This window comes from Pristiophorus japonicus, chromosome 6 (genome assembly GCF_044704955.1).
Source record: "Pristiophorus japonicus isolate sPriJap1 chromosome 6, sPriJap1.hap1, whole genome shotgun sequence".
Taxonomy (NCBI): domain Eukaryota; kingdom Metazoa; phylum Chordata; class Chondrichthyes; family Pristiophoridae; genus Pristiophorus; species Pristiophorus japonicus.
In genome coordinates this window covers 27,748,100-27,774,024 of record NC_091982.1, presented here as the reverse complement: position 1 = coordinate 27,774,024, position 25,925 = coordinate 27,748,100, and the positions used below count along the sequence as shown (strand labels likewise).

Genomic DNA, 25,925 nt, shown 5'->3' with positions numbered 1-25,925 from the left:
GGCTGCGGCTGCTTCCAATCCAAATCCAAGGGAGAGAGCTCGTCAGTTCAATGACACCACATTGGAGGCACTGGTGGCGGCCGTGGAACAAAGGAGGGAAGCACTGTTCCCAACCAGTGGAAGGAGGCCATTGCCCCAGGTCTTCAGGGCAATGTGGAGGGAAGTAGCACAGGAAGTCTCGGCCAGTAGTGTCGTGGAACGCAGCCTGACACAGAGCTACAATGACCTCAGTCGGTGGTCAAGGTGAGTACAGGCTTCAACAGGTCCTACATACCAGCACCTGGACCTCTGTCTGTGCACACTGCACAAAGCAACACTGCCCCTCCACTCAAACAGCTGCAGCTACTCAAACTCACATCCTCATCTCAAGCCTTGCCTACTTTCACAGCTATTCAACGATGGCAGGCATATCTCCCAGACACATAGCTGGACTCTGACTCACAAACAATCCTTTCTTTTGCAGACCAAGATAGCACACAATGGGAGGGAGCATCAGAGGACAGGCGGGGGTGAACCTCAGCTCCAGCAGAGTTCGACCTGGAGGAGCGAGTGCTGCGACTCATTGGGCAGCAGGTGGTGGGCGCCGTGGTCGTCGGCGACGATGATCCCGTTGGGGGCAACAATGATATCGTCATCCCCTTCTCATCCCACTTCCCCCTCATACCAGAAGCCTTTATCACTTTCCAGCTCCTGATACTGTCTGCATTCCTTGCTCCATTCCTGCCCCCATGCCCTCACCTTACCTTGTGCCTTTATGCTTTCAGATAATCAGCCAGCAGTTGACCAGCCTGTCCCTGAGCCGCCCATTGCGAGTGAGGAATGAGAAGAGGAGGAGGACCTAAGCACTGCGTCACTGCATCTCTCACCCGCAGGCACCACCTCAGAGACTGGCACTAACACGTTCGTTAGAGACAAGCTTAGTAGAGGGGCCTGCAATGGGTGATGCACCAGGGACGAGTGGGCTGCAGCAAGGCCAAGGGGACAGGATAGCTCACAAGTCAGCTCTACGGAGGGTGAGTTCGCACGCGAGTTCTGCTGCACAGGACTCAGATGAGGACCTCGAGGTGGAGGTATTCACAACAAGGGTGAAGGCCATGCACTCCAAGTTGATAAGTGCAATGGCAAGGGTGCCCGAGAGCCTCTTGGCAATGGTAAGGAGTGTGGAGGAGTGCGCCTCCAACACTGCACAGAAATCTGCGCACACCATGGAGCCCATCATTTCCAGTCTGCAGAGGGTGGTGGACTCCCAGAGAGACCGTGGGAGTCCACCATATCTCCCAGACCTCATGACGCGTGTCATGCGCGATGTGGCAGCTTCCATTGCAGAAGCAACTCAATGTCTTAGTGCTGTAATCCAGAGAATGGTTGCTGGCATCGAAGCTGAGTCTGCTCTCATGCCACGTGAGCTCGGACTGCTGCCATCGTCGCTGGTTCCACCACAGTCCACTGCAGATTGGTAGGGATGCTGAGATGCTGCCCCAGTGGAGTGGCAGTGTGTCAGTGGAGCAGGGGCTTGTTGTCCTCTCTCAGGATGACAGCATTCCAGATCCCACCACTGCTACTCCACCATTGCACTTCTCGCTGCCTGACATCCAGCCAGCCCAGACTGCTGTTCCCCATCCTGAGTTGGTGTACTCTACAGTCGGGCCTTCCTGGTCCAGAGCTAGTCGAGGGCATCCTGCAAGGCCATCTGTAGTCTCTGGCCTTGACACTCAGCAGCCTTCCACCAGCCATGCTGCAGCCACAGGGGAGACACCACATAGGAGCAGTAGAATAGGTAAAGCCACTGTCAAGAGGGGATATAAGGTTTTGCACAAGGATGAATAGTAAAGTTAATTGTTGTGGATATATATATATGTAGTTATTGTTTTCTGATAATTTAATTTGAATGTTCCATATTTGGTGCTGTCTCTCATTTTGGCTCTGGGGCTGTGGTATGGAATGAGAAATTGATGCAATGCTGGGGACGTGCAGACCAAGTGCCAATTGGTGTGGAATTCATCGGAACCAAAGTCTGATGAGGCACTCGCGGACCTCCCTTGCAGGAGGTTGATTGAGTGCCTGCCTCTTCTGTCGCTGCTCCTCCTCTTCCTCCTCCTGAGGTGGTGGGGCTATGCCTGGTGGCAATGGATGCGCCCTCATGATGGCCAGGTTGTACATCATGCAGTAGATGACAGTGAAAAGGGACGCCCGTTCAGCCAAGTACTGAAGGGCTCCTCCCGAATGGTCAAGGCAGCGGAACCATTGCTTGAGCACTCCGATGGTCTGCTCAATGATGTTCCTGGTGGCATCATGGCTCGCATTGTACGACTGCTGGCCAGGAGTGTTTGGATTGTGGAGGAGATTCATGAGCCAGGTGGAGACCGGATAGCCCTTGCCTCTGAGCAGCCAGCCGCAAGCTTCATGTGGTTGCTTGAAGAGACCTGGCATGCCAGTCTGGTGCAGGTTGAAGGCACTGTGGCTGCTGCCAGGATAGTGGGCCTTGACAATAAGGATTCGCTGTGTGTGGTCGCACACCAACTGCACATTCAGTGAGTGGAAACCTTTGCGGTTACGGAATACCTCAGGATTGTTATGAGGTGCCCGCAAAGCGACGTGGGTGCAGTCAATGGTGCCCTGCATCATGGGGAAGCCCGCTATCCTGGCAAAGCCACATGCTCGCTCCAGTTGCTTCTGTCTGGTGATGGGGAAGGAAATGTACTTCCTGCAACTTCTGTAGCGAGCATCTGTGACCTCGCAGTTGCAGCAATGGACGGCAAACTGAGAGATGTCTCCTGTTGCACATTGGAAGGGTCCACTGGCATAGAAACTGAGCGCAATGGTGACCGTGACTGCCACTGAGAGAGCCGTCCTCACCCTCATCTGAGGCTCGAGGCTGGTTGCAGGAGATGGCAGAGCTCTGTGATCACATCCTTGCTGAAGCGTAGCCTTTGAACACACTGTTCCTCAGTGACATTGCTGTAGGAGAACTGCTGCCGGAATACCTGGGAGGGTAAGGTCTCCTCCATCTGGCCACATTTTGCTGCCTTTCTTTGTGCCTCGGTTTCCTCCGACGGTGGTGCTAGAGTGCGAGGTCCAGTGCCAGCACAGCCCCCATGAAACAATATAAATGTTGGCGTTTCAAATCTGCCTTCAATGAAAGTCGCGAATCTTTAAGAGCCGCAACACTCCTTCATCTGGAAATCGCTCAAATAGTTCGAAACTGGCTGCCTATTTGAAACTATTAAGGAAACATTATTGGCTGACTAAAACTTCACCAGATGCTGGTGCCTTTAAATAGCGCTCCTCCAGCTGACGCCTGACTGAAACCCGACTACTGAAGCTGTGGATTGTCAGCGCCGGGCACTAAACCAGGAGGTGAGGCCAATTTTTGTTCCGGAGCACAACCGGGCGCTGCGTACGGTGATAACAGCAGCATTGCTGGGTGCAGCAGAGCAGGGCGCTGCGTGTTGCCACCGAATTTAGTGGGAGGAGGTGTTCTCGCCCCGCCCAGTTGCAAACTCATTTATACCCCCAGGGGTGCTAATAGGAGGTGCAAAGTAGCCCAATTGCTCCCCCATTGAACTTCCCAGGACTTCTTCCAGGTTTTCCCTTATGATTCTAACATTAAATCATAAAAAGCAAGAATAGAAAGCAAGAATAGAACGTTTTAAAATTTCCTATTCCACACAGGAAAGTGCAGTGCATGCTTTATCATGAAGTGACAATATGAGTCTTTTGTCCCAAACTTATGGTGGTTTACTAATTCCTTATGAAGCCATCTATGTCCTCCCCATCTTTGAAATTTGATGTCAGATTGGATTTAGTGAAATTGTTCCATACAGAGTTATCGGTGAGATCAACTGTTCCCTCACTTACCAAACTTTCTGTTGATATGCCTTTCTCTGCTAGTTCAGTGTTGTCCTTCCTTTTTGTTGCCTCATGTTTAAGAAGGCCTTCTTCATATTCTGCTACTCCAGTTCTGAGCAGTGGTTTCTTCTCTTTGGCCTCGAATCGATGGTATTCCTTCAGTTTGCTTCATTTCTTCACCTCATGATATTCCTTGACAGCCTTCAGTTTCAACACTACAACTGGTATGGGCATTTTTTTGCATTTTCCTCAGCAGCCAAACCCGGCTAATTCTAGCTCTCTGTCTATGACTTTCTGAGTCCATATTAACATTTTTCACTGGTGCTGAATTTGTTTTAAATTTAAAAGTTTGAATATACTGCTGGGTTGTGAGTGATGGACTAATCCTACTATTTCCTGCTACCAGCTTTATATTTTTGGGGCTTACCTCAGATATTATTCACAGGTTCAGCATCACAGACCATTCCCATAGTGTCGACCATGGCTCATTGGGTAGCACATTGCCTCTGGGTTCAGAGTCCCACTCCAGGGACTTGAGCACAAAAATCTAGGTTGACATCCAGCGTGGGGTTGAGGGAGTGCTGTACTGTCGGAGGTGCCAGCTTTCGGATGAGACGTTAAACCGAGGCCCAGTCTGCTCTCTCAAGTGGACGTAAAAGATCCCATGAGAGCAGGGGAGTTACCTCCAGTGCCCTGGCCAATATTTATGCCTCAATCAACATAACATTGAGTCATTATCACATTGCTGTTTGCGAGAGTTGGTTGTACACAAATTGGCTCCCACGTTTCCCACATTACAACAGTGACTACACTCCAAAGTGCTTCATTGGCTGTAAAGCGCTTAGAGATGTCCGGTGTTCATGAAAGGCACTATATAAATGCAAGTCTTTCTTCTTTCTTCTCACTCCATAGTCTCAGTTTAACTCAGTTCAATATCTAGGTATTCCGTAGTGAGTGCTGGTGCTGAACAGAGAACTCTCATTACTGTTTTTCAAATGACTGATTATATCATATGCCCTCACTTGATCCTCCTTGATTTTGAAAGGTGACAGATTAAACACTTATGGCTATAAAATGGATAAGTGAATGGAAGTCATAGGAACGTACGAACATAAGAAATAGGAGCAGGAGTAGCCATTTGGCCCCTCGAGCCTGCTCCGCCATTCAATAAGATCATGGCTGATCTGATCTTGGCCTCAACTCCACTTCCCTGCTCGCTCCCCATAACCCTTGACTCCCTTATCGTTCAAAAATCTGTCTATCTCCACCTTAAATATATTCAATGACCCAGCCCCCACCGCGGGGTAGAGAATTCCAAAGATTCACGACCATCTGAGCTGACAAATTCTTCCTCATTTCCGTTTTAAGTGGGCGACCTCTTAATGATGCACTGTAGACCAACAGTAGTTACAAGCTTCACTATCCCTCCTCCAAAAATAGAAAAAGCCAACAGAACTTAAGCCAGGTTCATTTCACCCTGAAATTGATTGTGAGCTGAACCTAATTCAAGGTTCTTGATTAAATGCAATCTGGCACTACACTGCTGATTTTCCATGAAGTCTTTCTGGCCTCTCTACATTTCCCTGATGGCTTTAGACAGACCAACTCAGTTGGAACGAAACAGGTTGAGATATACATTTAAATTGTGGTCAGCACAAAGGAATTATAAATATGTATTCTTAAATGGAAATCAAGCTACCAAACAAACATATTAAAACAAGCCCACTGAATTCAATGGTACCCTCGCCCACCCACCCATCTGCCCATGCCTGTTGCATGGACTAGAAATTGGGTCACGTAATTCCCGTTTTTTTGGTGCTACCCGGCCTCTAAATCTCCAAAATGGCCAGCACGAACTGCACGCGCACTTTCAACTGACAGTGCGCTGCTCACCACATTGGTTAAGGACCAACCAAAGACGTTCTTTACCACGTCAGAAGCAGGCCCTTTGCATATACAAATAAAAAAGCCGAACGGTCCACACTGCAACCTTGCTTTTCCCTGAGTTGCCTCCTTCCACAGTGCTATTGATATGAGAATGAAGTTTAAGCCCCAATATCCGGGGCTCCTAGAATCCTGCCACTCATGCTCAGGGTAAGTACCCTGTTTGGGGGGATTCTAGGCCTACATTTATTGTGGGGCTATTATGTATCAAAACATGCTGGGCCATTTTCTGTAAGTGAACCTGAACCAAATGTAATGTGACAGAAAGAAAGAAGCCAATAATATTATACATGATAGACACAGATGCTTCATTTTGTCACAGGAGACTTTTATCTCTATTTTGACATTGCATTCTCTCAGTTCGCTCATGAATTCTTTGGGATGCATTGCAGCTCCCTGTAGAATTATTTGTCTATATGTGTGAAGCAGCACTGAGAATACATTGTCAAGATGGCTATAACAGGCTGCTACCACCTTGGAAATTACAATAGTAATAATACCAGATATAATTTCACAAACCTATCCTGTATTTCAATTTCTTATTCATTTCCTGAGTTTAATTCTCACATTAGTATGTTCCGCTACCTTAATTTTGGTAACCATGGATATACTACTTTCCTAGTTATCTGCAAACACACGCACTTATATTCACCCATTTTCTCTCCTAATTCAGAATTATCTGTTCACATATGCAGATGCAATCTCAGCTGTTATTAATCGCATGTAGGCTCAACAACTAACCGCTGTGAGATTGGAAACTGGCTGTAAAAATAAAAATCACAAATATAACAAGCCTGGAAATATTGCATAGACGATGTGTAAAAGATTCTGGCCTCCACGCAGTGCCCATTTTCCACATGCTAAATGGCCTCCCAAACCTCCAACATTGCAGTATAGACAAAAAAATCGTCGTCCAGGGCTCACGACAGCAAACTGTTCCTAGTCCCCTTTAACTACTTATCGGAGGGTTGCTGCTGGTGTTGGGGCAGCCCAACGTAAAAGATCTCATGACACTTTTTGAAGAAGAGCAGGAAAGTTCTCCTGGTGTCCTGGCCTCTATTTATTCCTCAACCAACATCGCTCAAACAGATTATCTGTTCATTTATCTCATTGTTGTCTGTGGGACCTAGCTATGTGCAAATTGGTTGCCATGTTTCCCTACATTACAACAGTGACTTCACTTCAAAAAGTACTTGATTGGCTGTAAAATACATTGGGGTTGTGAAAGGCACTACATAAATGCAAGCTCTTTCTTTTTATGTTCCAAGTATTCTCATTTGGCCGTGCTGTGGTTATGTTACTGGACTAATAATCCAGAGGCCTGGATTAATCATTGGCCGCTTGATCTTGGCACCAACTACTGGAAACAGTCTGCTTCTATTTACCCTGTCACAGCCTTTCAGAATTTGATACACTTCCAATTCCCTCCCTTACATTCTCAATCTCTTCACCTGCCTTTCTTCATTTAAGACCCTCCTTAAAACCTATCTCTTTGACTAAGCTTTTTGTCACCTGCCTTAATATCTCCTTCTTTGGCTTGGTGTAAATTTTTGACTGATTACACTTGAAATTCCTTGGGACTTTTTGTTATGTTAAAGGCACTATATAAATGCAAGTTGTTGTTGTCATTGATGTTATTCTATTACATTGGCCCCTAATCTGTGTTTTAATGAAAAAAGATACAATTTATCAAGACTTTGTATTTGTATTTCCTCATACTCGGCAGCATCCTAGTGAATCTGCATTGTACCTTCTTTAAAGCCTCAATATTTATCCTATAGTGTGGAGCACAATACTCTATCTGAGACCTTAATAGCCCTGAATTCATGGCTCCTACTGGTGCATACAAGGTGCGCACGTGCCTGTAAGGGGACCGCAAGTTCTGGGTTTAGACATGCGACCTTGACAGATCGCGCACATCCGAAAGTAAAGGGCCTCCGCGGGCAGAGGGTTGAGCTATTTGCCCAACTTCTGCCCAGCGAATGCCCTTGAAATTCTTCCGACTGATAAAAGCAAGCGTAAGGCCTGCTTTCATCAGCGTAAGACTTTTAAAGGATAGTAAAAAACATTTTTTCACTAATTTAAATATTTAAAATCCTGTAAGTTTATTTTTAGACCCTTTAAAATATGTAAAATTATTTTTCAATTTTTTTTTTGTTTTAAATAATTAATTAAATTCCATTTTAATTTATTTTAAATGTGATTTTTTTTAAAAATGTATTTTAAGTGTTTGTGTGTTTTGGGGGTTATTCCTATTCATACAGTGATTCTGTATGAATGGGAATAGCCTTACTTGGATTGGTTGGGCCGTCCCTCGTGATCCCAGGGACACATGAGAAGTGCCTAAGTCCCTAGGATACGTGAGCCTCTATGCAGGCCTTCACATAGAGGCCCAGGACCACAAGCCTCCGAACCTCCTGGACCACCAGGTAGATTCATAGAAATTTTTCAGGTCAGGGGCATCCGCCCGCAGGTAGTCTCTGACCGCAATTTCTGGACAATTAAGTTTTTATATGGGCTCATCATTACTTCTTGGCTTTTATATTCTATACCTCTTGAGATAAAACCTAAAATTCTATTAGCTTTCTTTTTAACAGCCTTATCACCCTGAGCGATGGCCTTTGATGTTTTGTGAACCTGTATCCCCATGTTCCTCTACTCATCCACAGCATGAGGCCGACTTCTATTCAGAGTATGAGTATAACAGCTGTTATTTCTTTACCAAAATGCACTACTTCACACATATTGATATTGAATTCCACTTGTTACTTTTTGGCCAAGTACCCCATCTTTTCAATACAGGTTGAACCTCCCTTATCTGGAACCCCCCAGGACCTGGCCTGTTCAGGATAAGGGATTTTTCCGGACAAGGGCTGGTCACGTTAAATTAGATGGTACAGGTACTGAGCAAGGGGATATCAGGGCTGGCTGCCTTGGGGCTGGGAGTGCGGCAGAGAGATCATGGGGTGGGGGGGATGGGTGGTGGATCGCGGGGTCAGGTCAGGCAGTGAGGAAGGACTTCAATTTGCAAAGTTGAGAAGTGATTTGGCCACAGTGGACTGGAAAGAGCTACTTGTAGGTAAATCAGTGTCGGAACAGTGGGAGGCATTCAAGGAGGTGATCCGGAGGGCTCAGGCCAAACATGTGCCCTTAAAGAAAAAGGGTGGGAATAACAATTCTAGAGCCACCTGTCTAGGGACTTGCAGGAGTGGATAAAGAAAAAAAGGAACTGTATGTCATATACCGAAGGCTAAATACTATAGAATCTCTGGAGGAATATAGAAAGTTCAGAGGTAAGATTAAAAAGGATATTAGGAATGCTAAGAGAGAGCATGAAAAATTCTTGGCAAGTAAAATTAAGGAAAATCCAAAGATGTTTTATAAATATATTAAGAGTAAGAGGATAACTAAAGAAAGGGTAGGGCCTATTAGAGACCATGAGGGTAATCTCTGTGTGGAGGCAGAAGATGTTGGTATGGTTCTTAATGAATACTTTGCGTCTATTTTCACGAAGGAAAGGGGCAATGCAGATTCTGCTATCGAGGAGCAGTGTAAAATTCTGGATAAAATAAACATAGTGAGAGAGCAGGTATTAAGGGGTTTAGCAGCTTTGAAAGTGGATAAGTCCCCAGGCTGTTGAGCTGTTGAGCGAAGCAAAAGAAGAAATAGCAGAGGCTTTGACCATCATTTTCCAGTCCTTTTTAGATTTAAGCATGGTGCCGGAGGACTGGGGGACTGGGGAACTGTTAATGTGGTACCCTTGTTTAAGAAGGGAGAAAGGGATAGGCTGAATAATTACAGAATCAGCCTAGCCTCAGTGGTGGGAAAATTATTGGAAAAAATCCTGAAGGACAGGATAAATTTACATTTAGAAAGGTAACGATTAATCAGGGACAGTCAGCACGGATTTGTTAAGGGAAGATCGTGTTTGACTAACCTGATTGAATTTTTCGAGGAGGTACCAGGAGGGTTGATGAGGGTAGTGCGTACAATGTAGTGTATATGGACTTTAGCAAAGCTTTTGATAAGATCCCACATGGCAGACTGGTCACGAAGGTAAAAGCCCATGGGATCCAGGGCAAAGTGGCAAGTTGGATCCAAAATTGGCTTGGAGATAGGAAGCAAAGGGTAACGGTTGATGGATGTTTTTGTGACTGGAAGGATGTTTCCAGTGGGGTTCCGCAGGGCTCAGTACTGGGTCGCTTGCTTTTTGTGGTATACATCAATGATCTAGATTTGAATATTGGGAGTATGATTAAGAAGTTTGCAGATGAAACTAAAATTGGCTGTGTGGTTGAAAATGAAGAGGAAAGTCATGGACTGCAGGAGGATATCAATCTACTGGTCAGGTGGGCAGAATAGTGGCAAATGGAATTTAACTTGGAGAAGTGTGAGGTGATGCACTTGGGGAGGGCTAATAAGGAACATTAAACGGTAGGCTACTTAGAAGTGTAGATGAACAAAGGGACCTTGGAGTGCTTGTCCACAGATCCCTGAAAGTAGCAGGTCAGGTGGATAAGGTGGTTAAGAAGGCATACAGAATGCTTGCCTTTATTGGCCGAGGCATAGAATACAAGAGCAGGGAGGTTATGCTTAAACTGTATAATACTCTGGTTAGGCCACAACTGGAATACTGCGTGTAGTTCTGGTCACCATATTATAGGAAGGACGTGATTGCACTGGAGAGGATGAAGAGATTTATGAGGATGCTGCCTGAAATGGAGAATCACAGTTATAGAAACATAGAAACATAGAAAATAGGTGCAGGAGTAGGCCATTCGGCCCTTCTAGCCTGCACCGCCATTCAATGAGTTCATGGCTGAACATGCAACTTCAGTACCCCATTCCTGCTTTCTCACCATACCCCTTGATTCCCCTAGTAGTAAGGACTTCATCTATTATGAGGACAGATTGGATATGCTGGGTTTGTTCTCCTTGGAACAGAGGAGGCTGAAAGGAGACCTCATTGAGGTGTGTAAAATTTTGAGGGTCCTGGAAATAGTAGATAGCAAAGGCTTATTTTCCTTGGTGGAAGGGTCAATTACGAGGGGGCATAGTTTTAAAATGGTTGGTGGAAGGTTTCGAGGTGGTTTGAGTGGAAGCTTCTTCACACAGAGGGATGTGGGGGTCTGGAACTCGCTGCCTGGAAGGGTGAAAGGGTGGTAGAGGCAGAAACCCTCACCACATTTAAAAGATGTTTGGATGGGCATTTGAAGTGCTGTAACCTGCAGGGTTACGGACCTAGAGCTGGTAAATGGGATTAGACTGGATAACCTCTTGTTGGCTGGCACAGATACAATGGTAAGGACTTCAGGAAATCAAATACGGCCAGAGTGATCTTCTGGATTAGTTTCAATTGCCTGCATGGGTCGAAGAGGAATTTGCTCAGATTTTTTTCCCCAATTGGCCTGGGTTTTTAAACAGTTTTTTTGCCTCTCCCAGGAGATCGCATGGCTCCGGTTGGGGTGTAAAATGTTGCAATGCATGGGGTATCGCAGTTGTGTGGGGCGGATTGGTTTGGCTGGATGCTGTTTACCTTTCCACCATTGTTCATGGTTTATATTTAACCTTCAGGGCTGCTGACCGAGGGTTATGTGGCTCTTTGTCGGCCGGCGCGGACACAATGGGCCGAAATGGCCTCTGCGCTGTAGATTTCTATGTTTCTATTTGTTCAATCTATTCAAGTCAAAGTTCTGCACATGCACCACCCGGTGGCCTGGAATGGTTATGGACGCGGTGTGGTTCTGGATAAGGGAGTTCTGGATGAGGGAGTTTCAGCATGCGACTTTCCGTCTTCAGACCCTGCAGAGATACCTGTACGTCGAGCCCCCTCTTAGATGATGTGCGCTGGCAATGCATTTCTTCCGCCAGCAGTGCTGCCTCAACTATGACACGCAGCTCCTGTTTGTGAGCCTAAGGGGTGCCAGGACATCCATGTGGGGGCTGCCTGTCTTTTACCTGGAACTCATCAGGGTCGGGAGTCGCTGCTCAGGAATCCATACCTCCGCGACCGTGGTTTTAGTTGGCAGGCGGATGAGAGGGCTGTGGCTGGCAAGGTGACCAGGATCAGGGAGCTGCTCGATGGCGGAGGAGCGGGCTGGATGGCGCCAGACGAGTTGGCACGGCGCCTATCCTGGGCTGACGTCCGGCGCGCGGCTAATGACATCGAGTCACTAAAAACAGCGCTGGGCCCTGACTCCGTTAGGTGTGTCAAGGAGGCTCAAGCACGTGGGGAGATCCCGTCTGAACTGACCCCCATCCGGATGGAATTCCTCATCGGCGCCATCAAGCCTCGAAACCTCCCTCAGAAGCCGGCGCCTCACAACTTGAGCCTCCTCCGGGAAATCCCCTCCGTGCCTTTCAGTTCTGCACAGAGGGGATTCGTGTACGGGCTGCTCTTGCACACTCTCCACATTGCCATCCTCGTCTGCCGTCCAGACACGCCATGGTGCACCATCTTGCCGTCCGGAGGAGGCAGGGGTTCCCAATGGAGTGCTCTCTACGCGGAAGTCCTCCCTCTATTCATTGGGGACTTGGCCTGGAGCATGTTGCACGGAGCAGTCCCGTGCAATAAGTTTTTAAGTCAGTTCATGGGCTCCCAGGCCGCCTGTAATTTCTGCCGTCTAGGGGAGTCCATTTTCCACGTGTTTATTGAATGTGTGAGGTTGCGGCCCCTCTTCCAATATCTGAAGGGGCTGCTCCTCAAATTCTGGTTGCACTTCAGTGCCACACTCGTAATCTTTGGGCTTAACAGCCCACTTAACACAGCGTAGCGCATCCAGGTAAGTGTGCAATGCCATGATTTTACGCTGCTATAAATTCTTTAGGCGTTGAAACTGAATTTCACGTTTTGGGATTGCGTCTGAAGTGAGGCGTTAAAAATTTCTCTCATGCTGTGACACTACCTCAAAAATGGCAGTGCCGAATTTCAAACCCTAAGTATGTCCTAGACTTTGGTATTGATATTAACTAAAGGTGCTCTTGCTAAACCCTGAGATTTTAGATCAATTTTATTTCCTTCTAATGCCCTAAGGCAATTAGATGAAATGAAACAGCCAGGCAGTGCCCAAAGGGTATCCATCAAATGCACTGCAAGTAGAAGCTCCTTATGTCTGCACATTTCATATAATCTCTTCAGTATTAATAAAATCGAATCACTTCAAATGCTGAAACATTCTGCCGATTTGTACTCTGTGTAGTGCCTTCTACCATTCCACTGAAAAATGTAATAACCAAAATTACTATTTCACCTTTTATTCCCAGCAGATTAAATAATTTAATAGGCACAGAAAGGATACGGAAATTGATTGAAGGTTATGATGCAGCCAGTGCTTTATAATCCAGTGTGACTGAGAAAGGTCTGTAACTGTCAGAAAAGTGTTCTTTAATGACCAAAAAGGAAAGGGAGAGGATTTTTTTTTTCAAATAAATCGATCAATGCTCCGATGGCACTGTGCAAAGATTGTCAGCTACTTTGAAAGTCTACACCTGACCAGCTCATCTCCTGAAAAGGAACTGCTGAAGTAGCGGTGCTGCAGAAATATGTTTTTATGAATCATTACCTTCAGATCTGTAAAATCAGAAATTAGAGAAACACGAAATGAAAGACTATCGTTTTTTGCATTTTTTAAAAAAGATTTATTTGAAACAGCATTATCTCCCCTAGATTCAGAAACAAAGGCCTGGGACAGTAATGGGGCACACACCTCAGCAGCGCTATGCACTGGGTAGCACTGCCACATCCAGAGTGCTCTTCCCTCAATTAAAGGGAAGGACCCAAGCTGCATACGCTGCCAAATAAGAAGCCACCTACCTGGACCACTGGGGACCAAGGGTGCCGTGCGATCAGCTGACCGTGGCAACGACCCCGTGAAGATGACGTCACGATTTCCGGGCACAGGGGATCGAGGCGCAACGCCATAGTGCCACCACTGAACTCCCACTGAATATGGCGGGAGCCGTTGCCAGTGTTGTGCCTGGCCGATAAGGCAATTGTGCCCCGTTAGTGCCACCGGGCCAATGCACCAAATTTCTCCCCCAAAAGCTTACAAATAGACTTTCTTTGTCTCGTAAAGGTTTTGCTCTCCCACCTTTTGCCTCCACTGTCCTATTGATGCTGGCCAGCCTCCACCTCTCAGTGTTGCTCTGATTTGGTTCCAATATAAAATAAACCCGCCTCTAGATTAGAGTTTGCACCAGTTTGAAGGCACTCAAACAGAAATAGACACTGGCTGATTTTGCATAACCACATAAGTAAAATCCTCCACGGACCATTTTTTCATTCATTCTTTCTTTCCATTAAAAAGTAATCACTGATGTATTTAAGAGTGGTAACCTAGTCCACTTTTATTAAAACAACTGAAAATGGGTTTATCAAAAAAACTAAGCATTTTTAATAAGTGTCTAGTCCTCTGCCTATGAGTAACTTGATTTAAAATAATTAAAATTACATTAAAAAATTATACTGAACCATTTGCCACTTTCATCTGTTTCTTCATAAATTAAATATTTTTTGAGATGAAAAACTTTAAACACACACTTGTGCCTGTGCGCCTAAGAAAATGAGTACAATTTGAAGAGGCTTCCCTAACTAGCGCAATTGGTGGAATCTCACAATGTCGACCTGGGGGCGAGGCCTGATCTAGCAAAATTAATCTTAAATCAGCATAAAAGATCGCAAAAAATACGAACGTAAGTGGTTTAGGGTGTAACTCACTTACGTTTAAAATTCCCCGTTCTTTTGCGCTGATTCGGCCATGTCTGCCTGGATTACAGTGATTTTACTGGCACATAGGAACAGAATCTTTGCCCCATTATGTGTAAATGTTTTCTGGCATGTCTGTAACAAACCTCTATTTTCCCCAGTTGAGGTGATATATGGGAAGCAACAATTTGGACAGACCCTTTGTCTGAATTTCTGAACTCCATTCCCAGAAACTGTAGATTGTGGATTTTATCCCATGTGAGTTGAATTGACATTAATAGCAACATCTTGATAGAAATTACCCAAAATTATTACCAAGCGAAATAGTGAAACATTCCAAAACACAACAGAGCCATACAGATCGATGATTTATTTCAGGTCAAGAAAGGCCCAAATCCAACCCTTGCTCCATTCTAAATAAGCTGATCTCAGCTAGGACTATGCATTTGTCCACTGATACAACCAACAGTAATTTCTAGTCTTTTCCGCATAGCCATGTTTTCGTATCTGCTCAATATTCTATAGCACAGCTTTCTTGTCTCTTCCTAATGAATCTGCACTGGCTATATCAACAGCCGAATAGATGTTGTGTTCTGTTGAACTCCAGCAACAATCAATATCATTACTGGTGTTAGATGAGAATATGATGAGATTTGGCTGTAATGTTTCCCATCATAAATGGCCTGCCAACATTTACTGTAGGCTCACACAAGGTGATTGGGGCAAGGTACTGCCCATAGAGATATATATCACAATAAGAGCCTTCAGGAACAAAAAGGGGCAAAACATTGCAGAAAAAAGAACTATGATTAAATATCATCTTTAAGTGGTTTTCCATGTGATTTTGTTTTTAAAAAATTGATTATTTTTGTTCCAACTGACCGCATAATCGGTGAACTGGCTGGGAGGGGTAAGTAAGTCTAGCATTGGCAGGAGAGTTGAATTAACATCGATGAATGCAGGCATTAACGTGGGGTGCATGAGTGATCTTGTCACTTTAACTATGCGCCAATTAGGACCATTGGATCGCGATGGTTTCTTCTGGTCACGTACATTCCCATGTTCCCGCAAATTATTGGATTTAGGAACTCCTCCCAGCCAGCTCGATGCTAATGTCAATAACACTCCCTGCCGAAGCAAAAATACTCTCAGAAGCATTTTCAGAAGCAATCAGTAAAACAAAAGATGTTTGATTTAGCAGTGAGATACTAATGGTTGTGATTCCCCACCCGCCAACACCAACAACAACAACAACAACTTATATTTACATAGCACCTTTAACGTAGTGAAACATCCCAAGACGCTTTTCCAATAATTTTGCTTTATTCTAACATTATCATTACTTACTTAGTTTGAGAAAGTACTATTTCACTGAATGTAATTCAACTTCTGGTTCTGAAACCAGAAATTTTAGCTATTCTTATGAAAGTACCCTGTTCAAAGTAAAAGTCACAGCTGAACAGTTAGCTGATCCTTATTTAATAACCATCCAGATTTGGACTACTCTCTTTGTTGAAGGTCTACTCTTCTCATGCAAGTAAAATTCAGGATTTTACTTTGGTCTTTTCTTTTGAGGAAGTTTGGATTTTAAAAGTCTGTAGATTGGAGAATGAAAGAAAGAATAAGACAGCTATGGACTCCTCAAGTGGACTTTACTTCGCTCACTGAAACAAAACCCAAACAAAATAACCCAGCTACCAAAATACTATAATAATAAAAGCAGAAAATATTGGAAATCTCAGCAGATCAGGCAGCATCTGTGGAGAGAAACAGTTAAAGTTTCAGGTCTGTGACCCTTCGTCAGAACTAAAATACTATATAGTCCTAATAACGTCTTTGTCAGCACAAACAGAGCAGTAAAAGAATCAATTGAGAAAAATAATTTTTTATAGAGTGGGTCTTGTCCTAAGTCACCCAAAAGTCGGTACATGATCACTGACATGCCTTTTGAAATGTAATGTCATTACTGATTGTAGGGCCATGCATATAGCCCACAGTCATAAAGTAATTGAGATTAAAATCTGAAGAAGGAATGTCTCCTGAGAGAAGGTGAGGGCATGTATGGCTTTTCCATGATCAATAGTATAAACAGTGTACAGTTTAAAATATCCCTTAATGTATTGACTGAACTGAAAGGCATTTCCCCATGGACCTTTGAGCACAATACTAGTATTAGTTAAACTTTACAATTTAATTTAGAGATGGGAAAAACATCCTCCATAAGCTTTGTAAACTACTACTTAATGAATTCAGGGCATGGCTGGTTATTTCTCTGTAATTATATAAGCAGGTCCAGTTGATATTGTTTGATATATTTTCAGTGCATGCTTCCTTTAATGTTCACTTAACTGTGCTATATAATATTTTCTTACATCATGTAAAGGATAGATTTTGTTCCTTCAACATTTTCTGCAAATCTTTTGCATTGGAGACATTCTAAGATAGGAAGATGGTATCTTGTACTTTTATTCTATGATATCTTCTGATCAAAACAGTTTTGCCAAAAACAAACCTGCAAATGTTATATTTTCTTTTTTTAAAGTAACCGAGTACGTACGTCCTTTATTTGTATGAATAAACAAGTAAGCACGCATTAGACGTAGCATGCAGGTCAGTATTATCTTGTCCAGACCAACCCTTCCTCCCTGCCCCCCAATGAACAACAACAACTTGCATTAATATTGTGCTTACAATGTAGCAAAAACATCCAAGGTGCTTCATAAATGGCCTTCCCATTAGGTATCACAATTGGTGGTTTATTCCATTTGCACCAATAGTCACATCTTCCACCTTTAACACCAGGAACTGTGAATTGAGCAAAGAACATTTTGCAGATAGCAATTTAGATATAAACTTAAAAATATATAACTACATCCTTTTGTGTAAATACAGTCATCAAGAGGAAGGATGACAGGTCTGGGAATAGAACAATTTAGTTCAAAAGAAAAACTGCAAATGTTGCAAATCTAAAATGAAAATAGTAAATGCTGGAAATCCACAAGACCATCAGCATTCGAAGGAGAGAAGATAAATTAATGTTTCAGATGCAGGCCCTTATTCAGTTCTGATAAAGGGACTTCCCAGAAATGTTAACCTGCTTTTCTTCTTCAATGCTGACAGACCTGCTGCTATATTTGCCGCACTTTCTGTTTTAACAGATTTATTACGATTTTTGCTCTTGGAGGCAATTCTGAGCATTTTAGCATCAGGTGCAGAATGTGGTAGTTGTAATTCTGTGTTCTGCTACCAGTGCATCTCAATGAACAGTTTTAAAATAAAATACCCTCACACCTATCAGTGAGTCATGGCAAGTGTTTGGTTTAACAGTATAACTGCCTGGGCTGTATGTCATTTTGAAAAATAAACACAGCTCAATAATGTTTAAATGGCTTTGCAATCTGTGTCAGTCTTGTGGATCATCAATCTCACAGCTAACACCTCGCTGATATTGACACCCCAGCATTGATGTGACCTTTCGATTCTTTACATTCTTTATCCTGTGACCTGTCAGGCACTGAATGCAGAAAACAGTGCCAAGTTCAGGGTAGGATTTGTTATGTGACTCATAGTCAGCATTCATTTGGTAACCTTTAACTGACAATAATAGAGAAAGAGGATCTTCAGTTCTTTTGAAAGTCTCCAGAGGGGGACTGACAATATTCTGACACAGTGTGACACCCACACCCGTGAGCTCTTTTCATTGCAATAATTTATATCACTATGCAATAATTTATATCACTAATGGTTGATATAAAGAGAGAGTTACCGTTTCTCTCGGTTTTCTGTTTTTCTACTTGTTAGAGAGCAATAATAAGGCTGAACAAAGGCACTACACTGCTGAGTTTTATTGTATTGCCTCTTAAATGATCCATTTCCTCCCCCAGCCACCTAGAGTTTTGTCCCATTGGACCAGGACTCCAGCTGTGTATTTAAACAGCATTCCATGTGATTAAAAGAAAGCTATTTAACTCCTTTTCATGGTCCACATTTACCTCCCGAGACAAACTTAGCAATCCTCTCCTTCCTGGCAGCAGTATTTGTGTTACTGGTATAAACACTACTTAAATACTAATAGCAAAGAATTAATATTTAGCTAGTGCATATTTTAATGCAGCAGTAGTGGAAAATGCACAATGTAGCAACTGACTGATTTTAACAACCAGAGGAAAATCTGGAGCCTTGACTTAAGGCCATTGTACCAACCTGCTGGCAAAGTGTCAGGATCGCTCAGAAAATTGTAAATTCAAGGCCCACTCCAGGACATGACCACATAATATGGCTTACCCGGGAAGTACTGCAATGTCAGAGGTACCATCTGAGAGTACGCTGTCATATCACCTTTGAAATGGACAGCAAGTTTAAGCGCTTGACAGATGATCTGCACCGACAGGGAAATCCTAATTGCCGGCACAAAGTTGAGCTAATTGCTCACCAACTGCCCAGCAATTACGTCTAAAAATGTTACAGCTGGTGCAAACAGGCACAGCATAAGGAGATACTTCCTGACAAAGTCAAGTAATTGTAAAAGCTATATGAGGCCAGAAATGAAAGCATTTTAGAATTTTGTCAATGAAAACTATTTATTGTCCATGAAATGTTCAGAGGAAGCGTTTGCTACATTTTGTTTTTTTCTGCATCTATGTGGAGCATAAGCTTAAAAAATTCTGTTCAGAAAGTAGAGGAAAGTAAAAAAATGACGCGTCCCTGGGATCTGTGGGCCACTGCGCTGCCCTCTATTCCACAGGCCTGCCAGCAGGTTCTCGAAGGAGGGTACCCAAGTGCGCATTCCGTTCGTATGCCGGCGGTGTAATCGGTAGTTACACCGCCAACCACAAATTCCAGGCCAAGATGTTTTGTTAGATTGGTTTCCTTGGCTCCTACCTGCGCAATGAAACCAACTAGAAGGCATTGCAACTGTCAAATAACAAACTCTACAAAATTCATCTTGATAAATAAGTCGGCACTCAGTTCTTGCATTTTTTCTTCTTTTCCTTTGTCAGGATATTCCATTCTTCAGGTAATCATGGAAGCTGCCGTCCAGAATAACTGGCAAGTCACAGCAAAATCAGTTGGAAGCATCACTGATGTGATAGAGTACAGGCGGATCTTTGAGGAAATGGACAAGAGACAAGAAAGAAGATATTTAATAGACTGTGAACTAAACAGACTGAATGCTATTATGGATCAGGTAACTGCTATTCCTGTAATATCTTCTTTAACAAAAAATAAATAAATGATTGCTTTGTATTCACTGTAGTAGCACTGTGATCCTGTTAAGCCTAGTGATGGTAATGCAATAGCAGGCCTTTCTGTTTTAATGGAAAGCCACATCCATCCTCACATCCCCACAGGACTACCTACTGATAATGTCCAATTTATACAGCAAGAGTCCTGTAATCCTGCTCCCTTTGAGTTACTGCTCCACATACACATTATAAGAGGATCACTCTAATAGCATTAGTGTTGGTGGTGCTGGTTGTGTAAGATTGTGAGCTGAATTGAATAATATGATTTTGAAGGTCAACCCACAAGGTTTATAGCCATGGTCATAATGCGTTACTTATATCTATTTTTCTCCTGCTTTTCACTGCAGCTTTGAAAATAGAAAATAAGTCTCTCAATAAGCAGGCTAATGTGAATCCACTACACCACCCAGACTGACTATTTCTATTGCTTGCATTAATAAATCTTGCAGTTTACAAGAAAAATAATAACAATTTCATTATGATGGCTTTGGTTCTCCGTTATCCAATTGTTATACAGTACCAGCACTATTTGAGGAGGAAGCAAAGAATGTATGTATAGTTGTGTGAGCCTCTCACACCATTATGTAGGGGAAGTGCAGAATTCATTACAGAGTGTGATTGAACAATCTGCTGAACTGCTGGTCTATTTCCTATTGATTGAAAAGATGTGATGGAACAGTTAGCTCTTCAGTCAGTAGAAAAATGCCAGAAGGACACAAGGCTTTAAATAAAAGTGAGTGAAAAGGCAACTTTGTAATGGCACAGAAAACCCGATGTGAGAACATCTCTTAGAGGCAATCCGTTTCTGATGTTGCTTTTAAGATCGGGGCAGCAACAATAGCCTCATGCAAAATTTTTGCTGCAGGTGCAATTGAAATCCCTTTGTGGTACCAACATTAAGACATCACTTGCATCAAAAGAATTCTTTCAATGCCATAACACACATTGGTCTTACTCAGAGCTATGTAATTATGTAATTCCTTCATCTTGAATATATTTGAAGCAATTTAGGCTGATTTTGCAGAGCTATATTCACAAGAAACTGCATTCCTTTGAATGTAGGAGAATCTTTTCAAGGTATCCAAAAAATGGTTTAAGTTACACTACTATAGACACATGTTAAAATCAATTGAACAAGAAGCATGATTAATAGAGGATCTTTGACTAGCACAAGAAAAGACTGTTGAGGCTGAATCTGATAAAATAACTTAATTTGGGCACATTATTCAGGAGTCACAAGAAAGGTGTTGGGGATGTTACTGTCTAAGGGCCCAAGTTTCGAGCCGCGCCTAGAACGGCGCAGTCCCGACCTGGACGCCCGTTTTTCGCACCACAAAGTGCGCCTAAAAAAAACCTCTAGATTCTCCAGCTCCCTGCAGGTCCTCTGGCCCTCGGCGCAGCGCAGCAGGAGCTGTAGGGGGCGGAGCCAGGTCCCTGCACTGAAAACAGTGCCGGGACCTCTGCATATGCGCGCTACAGTGTGCGCGCAAGTGCAGTAGCTCCAGGCGCCGAACTGTGTGGGAGGGGCCCGAAGCACGCAGCCCCTAGCCCTGGCCCAATGGCCTCACTGGGGCTGCGTGAATAAGGCTCCTCCCACAGCCAGCTCCTACTTCCTCCCGACCCGACCCGACTCCTGCTTCCCGCCTCCGGACCGGACCCGACACCGACCCGACTCCTGCTTCCCCCCCCCCCCCGCCCCCGGACCCGACCCGACCCGACCCCCCCGGACTGGACCCGACCCGACTCCCGCTCCCGCCTCCGGACCGGACCAGACACCGATCCGACTCCCGCTTCCCCCCCCCCCACCCCCCCCCCCGGACTGGATCCGACCTGACTTCCCTCCCCCCACCTGACCTCCCTCCCCCCGACCTGACCTCCCTCTCCCACCGCCCCCCCTCGACCCGCGCTCCCCCCGACCCGACCCAACTCCACCTACCTGTAAATCTGGTGCTGGGGACGGGCCCTGCCCGAAGTCTCGGGCCCGGCCCGTTCAGCGTCCCTCCCCTTCTCCTTTCCCCCCCCCCCGCCAATCTCCTTCCCCCCCGCAATCTCCTTTCCCCCCATCCCCCATCTCCTTTCCCCCCATCCCCCCATCTCCTTTCCCCCCCATCCCCCCATCTCCTTTCCCCCACCTCCCCTTCTCCCTTTTCTCCTCCCCCTCCCCCTTCTCCCCCCCTCCCCATTCTCCCCCCTCCCCCTTCTCCCCCATTCCTCCCCTTCTCCCTATCCCTCCCTCATCCCTCCCCCTTCTCCCCATCCCTCCCCCTTCTCCCCCATCCCTCCCCTTCTCCCCCATCCCTCCCCCTTCCCCCCCTCTGCTCCCCCCTCTCTCCCTCTACCCCCCTCCTCTCGCTGTCAGAAACACAGACACTGACAGACAGAGAATGACACACACAGACAGACAGAGAGATAGAGACACTGACAGAGACACACTGGGGGGGCATCCCAGCACGCTGTTGGAGGGCTCCCGGTGCTGCAGTCGGTAAGTAGAAAATGTTTTATTTATTGATTTAAAAAAAAAAATTATTTCTTCTTAATTTTTTTTGATTGATTTATTGGTTGATTGATTGATGTATTTATCATTTATTATTGATGATGGCTCTTTATTTGTAAAACTGAAGTGTTTAATGTTTGTAAACTTCCCTTTAAACCCCCCTCCCCCCATTCCCTACGCCTGATTTGTAACCTACGCCTGATTTTCTAAAGTGTAGACAAGGTTTTTCCGAGCGTACAAAAATCTTCACTTACTCCATCCTAAGTTAGTTTGGAGTAAGTTTTCACTGACGAAACTTTGAAAACAGGCGTAAGTGGCCGGACATGCCCCCTTTTGAAAAAAACATTCTGTTCCAAAGTGAAACTGTTCTAACTGACTAGAACTGGAGCAAACTAAATGACGAGAATTCCGATTTCTAAGATACTCCGTTCTACACCAGTTGCTCGTAAAAATCAGGAGCAAATCATGTCGAAACTTGAGGCCTAAAAGTTGATGCTAATAGACCAAGAGACAGGGAAGAAGTACAAGGGAACAGGTGGATGTAATTTTAGAAGCTGACAGAATCCAATTGTGTACTCAATGGAAGGTATGGAATGTACAATTTGCTAGCCACTAGCGTAGAAAGCCCATAGAATAAAAGAGAGAGAGAGAGACGTAAAGAGATGGTAAAAGTAGGTTTACTTCCTACATCTATGATAAGGAATCAAATTCACTACATTCCTGATTATACAGCGGGAGACTGGGCCTTTAAGACATAGGAAAAGTTGATAGCGTGCACTAATTATTCTAATTTTGGAGACCTGCTTCCACAGAAGCTGCGTTCTCATAACTCAAAATCCCCCTATCCATTCCTGCTTTCCTGTAGTGCGAGTTATTTTTTTTAATTGAGAAAACCAACATCACAGGCCAAGCACCATAGTGCAGGGCACCATCAAATTTTGGGGGGAAAAGCAGGAGTTAAGCTAAATCAAGAATTAATTTCGTGCAATTTTTGAGTAGGTTACTAGCATTATGGTTAGGGGAGTGCCTATGGATGGTGGGCATTCGATACAGTTCTGCACAAGAGATTATTAGCAAAAATGAAAGCGCAAAGAATTCTAGTTAACCTTGGGGCATGAGTTGGTAACTGTTTTGGAGGTAGGAGACAGAGACTAGGGATAAAGTGTACATACTCTGATTGTAATGATGTGACAAGTGGTATTCCCCAGCGATCAGCACTAAGGCCTCAGCTTTTCACGATATAAATGTTAATAACTTGATGAAGGAACAGAGGGATAGAATGTTGTCTGGGCATGCCCGAACCTAGAGGCCCGACTCCAGCTCATTAACATTATATGCCTGTCGCTCGACCACTGGCAGATCGTGCATAGAAAGTGCCGAATGTCGGGCCACGTGCCTCGCCGGCAGCTGACCAATGGTAATTCCCAGGAGGGGATTGGAGTTGAAAACAAGAATGGGGGGAGGGGCAATCGTAAGGACTGGGAGTACTTTTGCTCTACGGAAGGGATCTTTTTAAAGGAAATTTAAAAAAAAGACTTACCTTTAGTTGGCAGCCACAGGGGCTGCTGAATTCGGAGCAAGACAGGTCAGGTACCTGCTCCGCTCATCGTGCACTAATTTGCAGAGGAGTCCTTCATCAGGCATTAGGCCCCTCATTGACATATATAAAGCTGTTGAAGATGGCCACCTAGGATACCTACAAAATGGGCCTGATGAATTTAGCAGTGGGCCAAACATCTGCATAGATTGGGTGCAGGCCATCCCACTGCTAAATTTGTAAGCATTGTGCCCTTTTTACCCCCGGAAAATGGGCACAATGCTGACCAATTTCCAACCCAGAGAATTGTATATCCAAGTTTGTGGATGATACTAAGTTAGGAGGCATAGTATGTTGTGTAGATGGGAGCAGGAAATCACAAAGGGGCATAGACAGACTAAATGAGTGGGCAAAACTGTGGCAGTTGAGGTTTAATGGGGCTAGTGTGAGGTCATCCACTTTGGATCCAAGAAAGAGCAATTGGAATATGTTCTTAATGGTGCAAGGCTAGGAACTGTGGAGGTGTCCATGTACACACACCACTAAAAACTAGTGCACAGATAAAAAGTAATGTGAAAAACAAATGGAATGTTGGTCTTTATCTGAAGGGAGTTGGATTACAAAAGTGAGTAAGTGATGTATTAGTTGTACAGAGCCTTATTCAGACCTCATCTGGAGTACAGCATTCAGTTTTGGGGACCAAATCTCAAAAACTATATATTGGAGGGGCCTGTAAAGCGCTGATTCACCAGAATGATACCTCTGTTTTGTTATATTGGCTAAAACATTTGAGGTGCGATTGCACTTTCAGTCCGAGTAGACTTTAAAGCACCAGTTTATTAAAACAACATTTTCACAGATTATTCTTTTCTTTTGTGACACAGGCGGTAAATGTTGGCAAAAACATCAGAGGTTACCACTACATGCTGGCTACCCTGGTAAGTGCTTTCCTTGTGGTTGATCAAATGATAGAGCTATAACAAGACAGAGCCATAGGATGGCTAAATGGTACAGTGAGTTAGAAATTGATCTTTTACCCCTGCGTTCAAATCCAGCCCAGACTAACGGGTGGAAATCTTTGTCTGCTGACTGTAAGGATCCAAGTGAAATTAGTTTGGGCAGTCTGAATCCAAAATGGTTATTGGCCCACAGCACCAAACTGACACTAATTGTCAAGCAGAGAGACAAAAGGGTGGATTGTGTAAGATATGGAAAATATTGCAGTAGTGTAGGAGAGTCTGCATCTGAAATTCGGCACTTTAGCACATTGTCAGAGAAGAGTGGAGAGCACTCTTTACTGTTCTTTATTTTGCTTGCTCTTTCTCACTGCTCCACCACCTCGCTTTAGTTGATTTTATTTTCCATTGCCCCACATTTCCGTAAAACAAAGATAATGAGCAAGAGATGGACTACCAGAAAATAGCTTCTGCTATGGTATTATTGTACTACCAATCTGAAACTAATTGTTGCAATGAGCAGTTTGCAATCGACAAGACCCAGACAGCAATCTGGGTTAAACTAGTTGAAAATTATACTCTGACTGGCATGAGAGAGCCCTGAATATGTCGCTTAAACATGTGTGCAAAGTTCTGTTCACAGCCAGTAAATTTTTAAGTGTTTCAAGAGTGAGGGCACATACATCAGCACCCTCAAACATTTAAAAAAGACTCAGCTTTTTTAAACTTTATAAAGGAGTCAAAGGTATTATTTTTTTAATCCTAACTTGACCCCAGTGTGATGCCAAGTGCAAGCAGAGTTAAAGAGCTCCTGTCAGCTGGAGTTATATCAGGGTCTGACTCTGAAGTCATTTTAACATCTTTTCAAAATGAAAAGCACTTCACTACAAACAGAAATTCTGTATCCGAAATTATCTGAGAAAATGCATCCTGTTTTGCAATGCCTAAGATAACCTTGGTGGGCAATTTCACAATTCACTGGGTAGCTCAGAAAATCTATAGAAATAGAAATTTGCAAATAAATATTTTCTGCATTTGTATTTTGATCAGGCCTGCTGTACAGTGTAGGAATGCCAGTAAGGATTTTTAATATGCCTGAAAAAATCCTATCCAGTTTATTGCACTGCAGATATTTCACTATTGCTATTTTGTCACTTATTAGTTGGACCTGCTCAACTCAATCATGCGTGTGGTG

The 25,925-nt window shown here is 44.2% G+C and overlaps 1 protein-coding gene across 2 annotated transcripts in view; it reads left to right on the top strand.

The window, feature by feature from the left end:
* gria3b (glutamate receptor, ionotropic, AMPA 3b) overlaps positions 1-25,925 on the top strand; it is a 494,474-nt gene that overhangs the window by 195,490 nt on the left and 273,059 nt on the right. For both annotated transcript variants that reach the window (XM_070882006.1, XM_070882007.1), the window contains exons 4-5: positions 19,498-19,685; positions 24,659-24,712. In XM_070882006.1, coding sequence (XP_070738107.1) covers positions 19,498-19,685; positions 24,659-24,712 — 242 coding nt within the window. The remainder of the gene's footprint in view (positions 1-19,497; positions 19,686-24,658; positions 24,713-25,925) is intronic.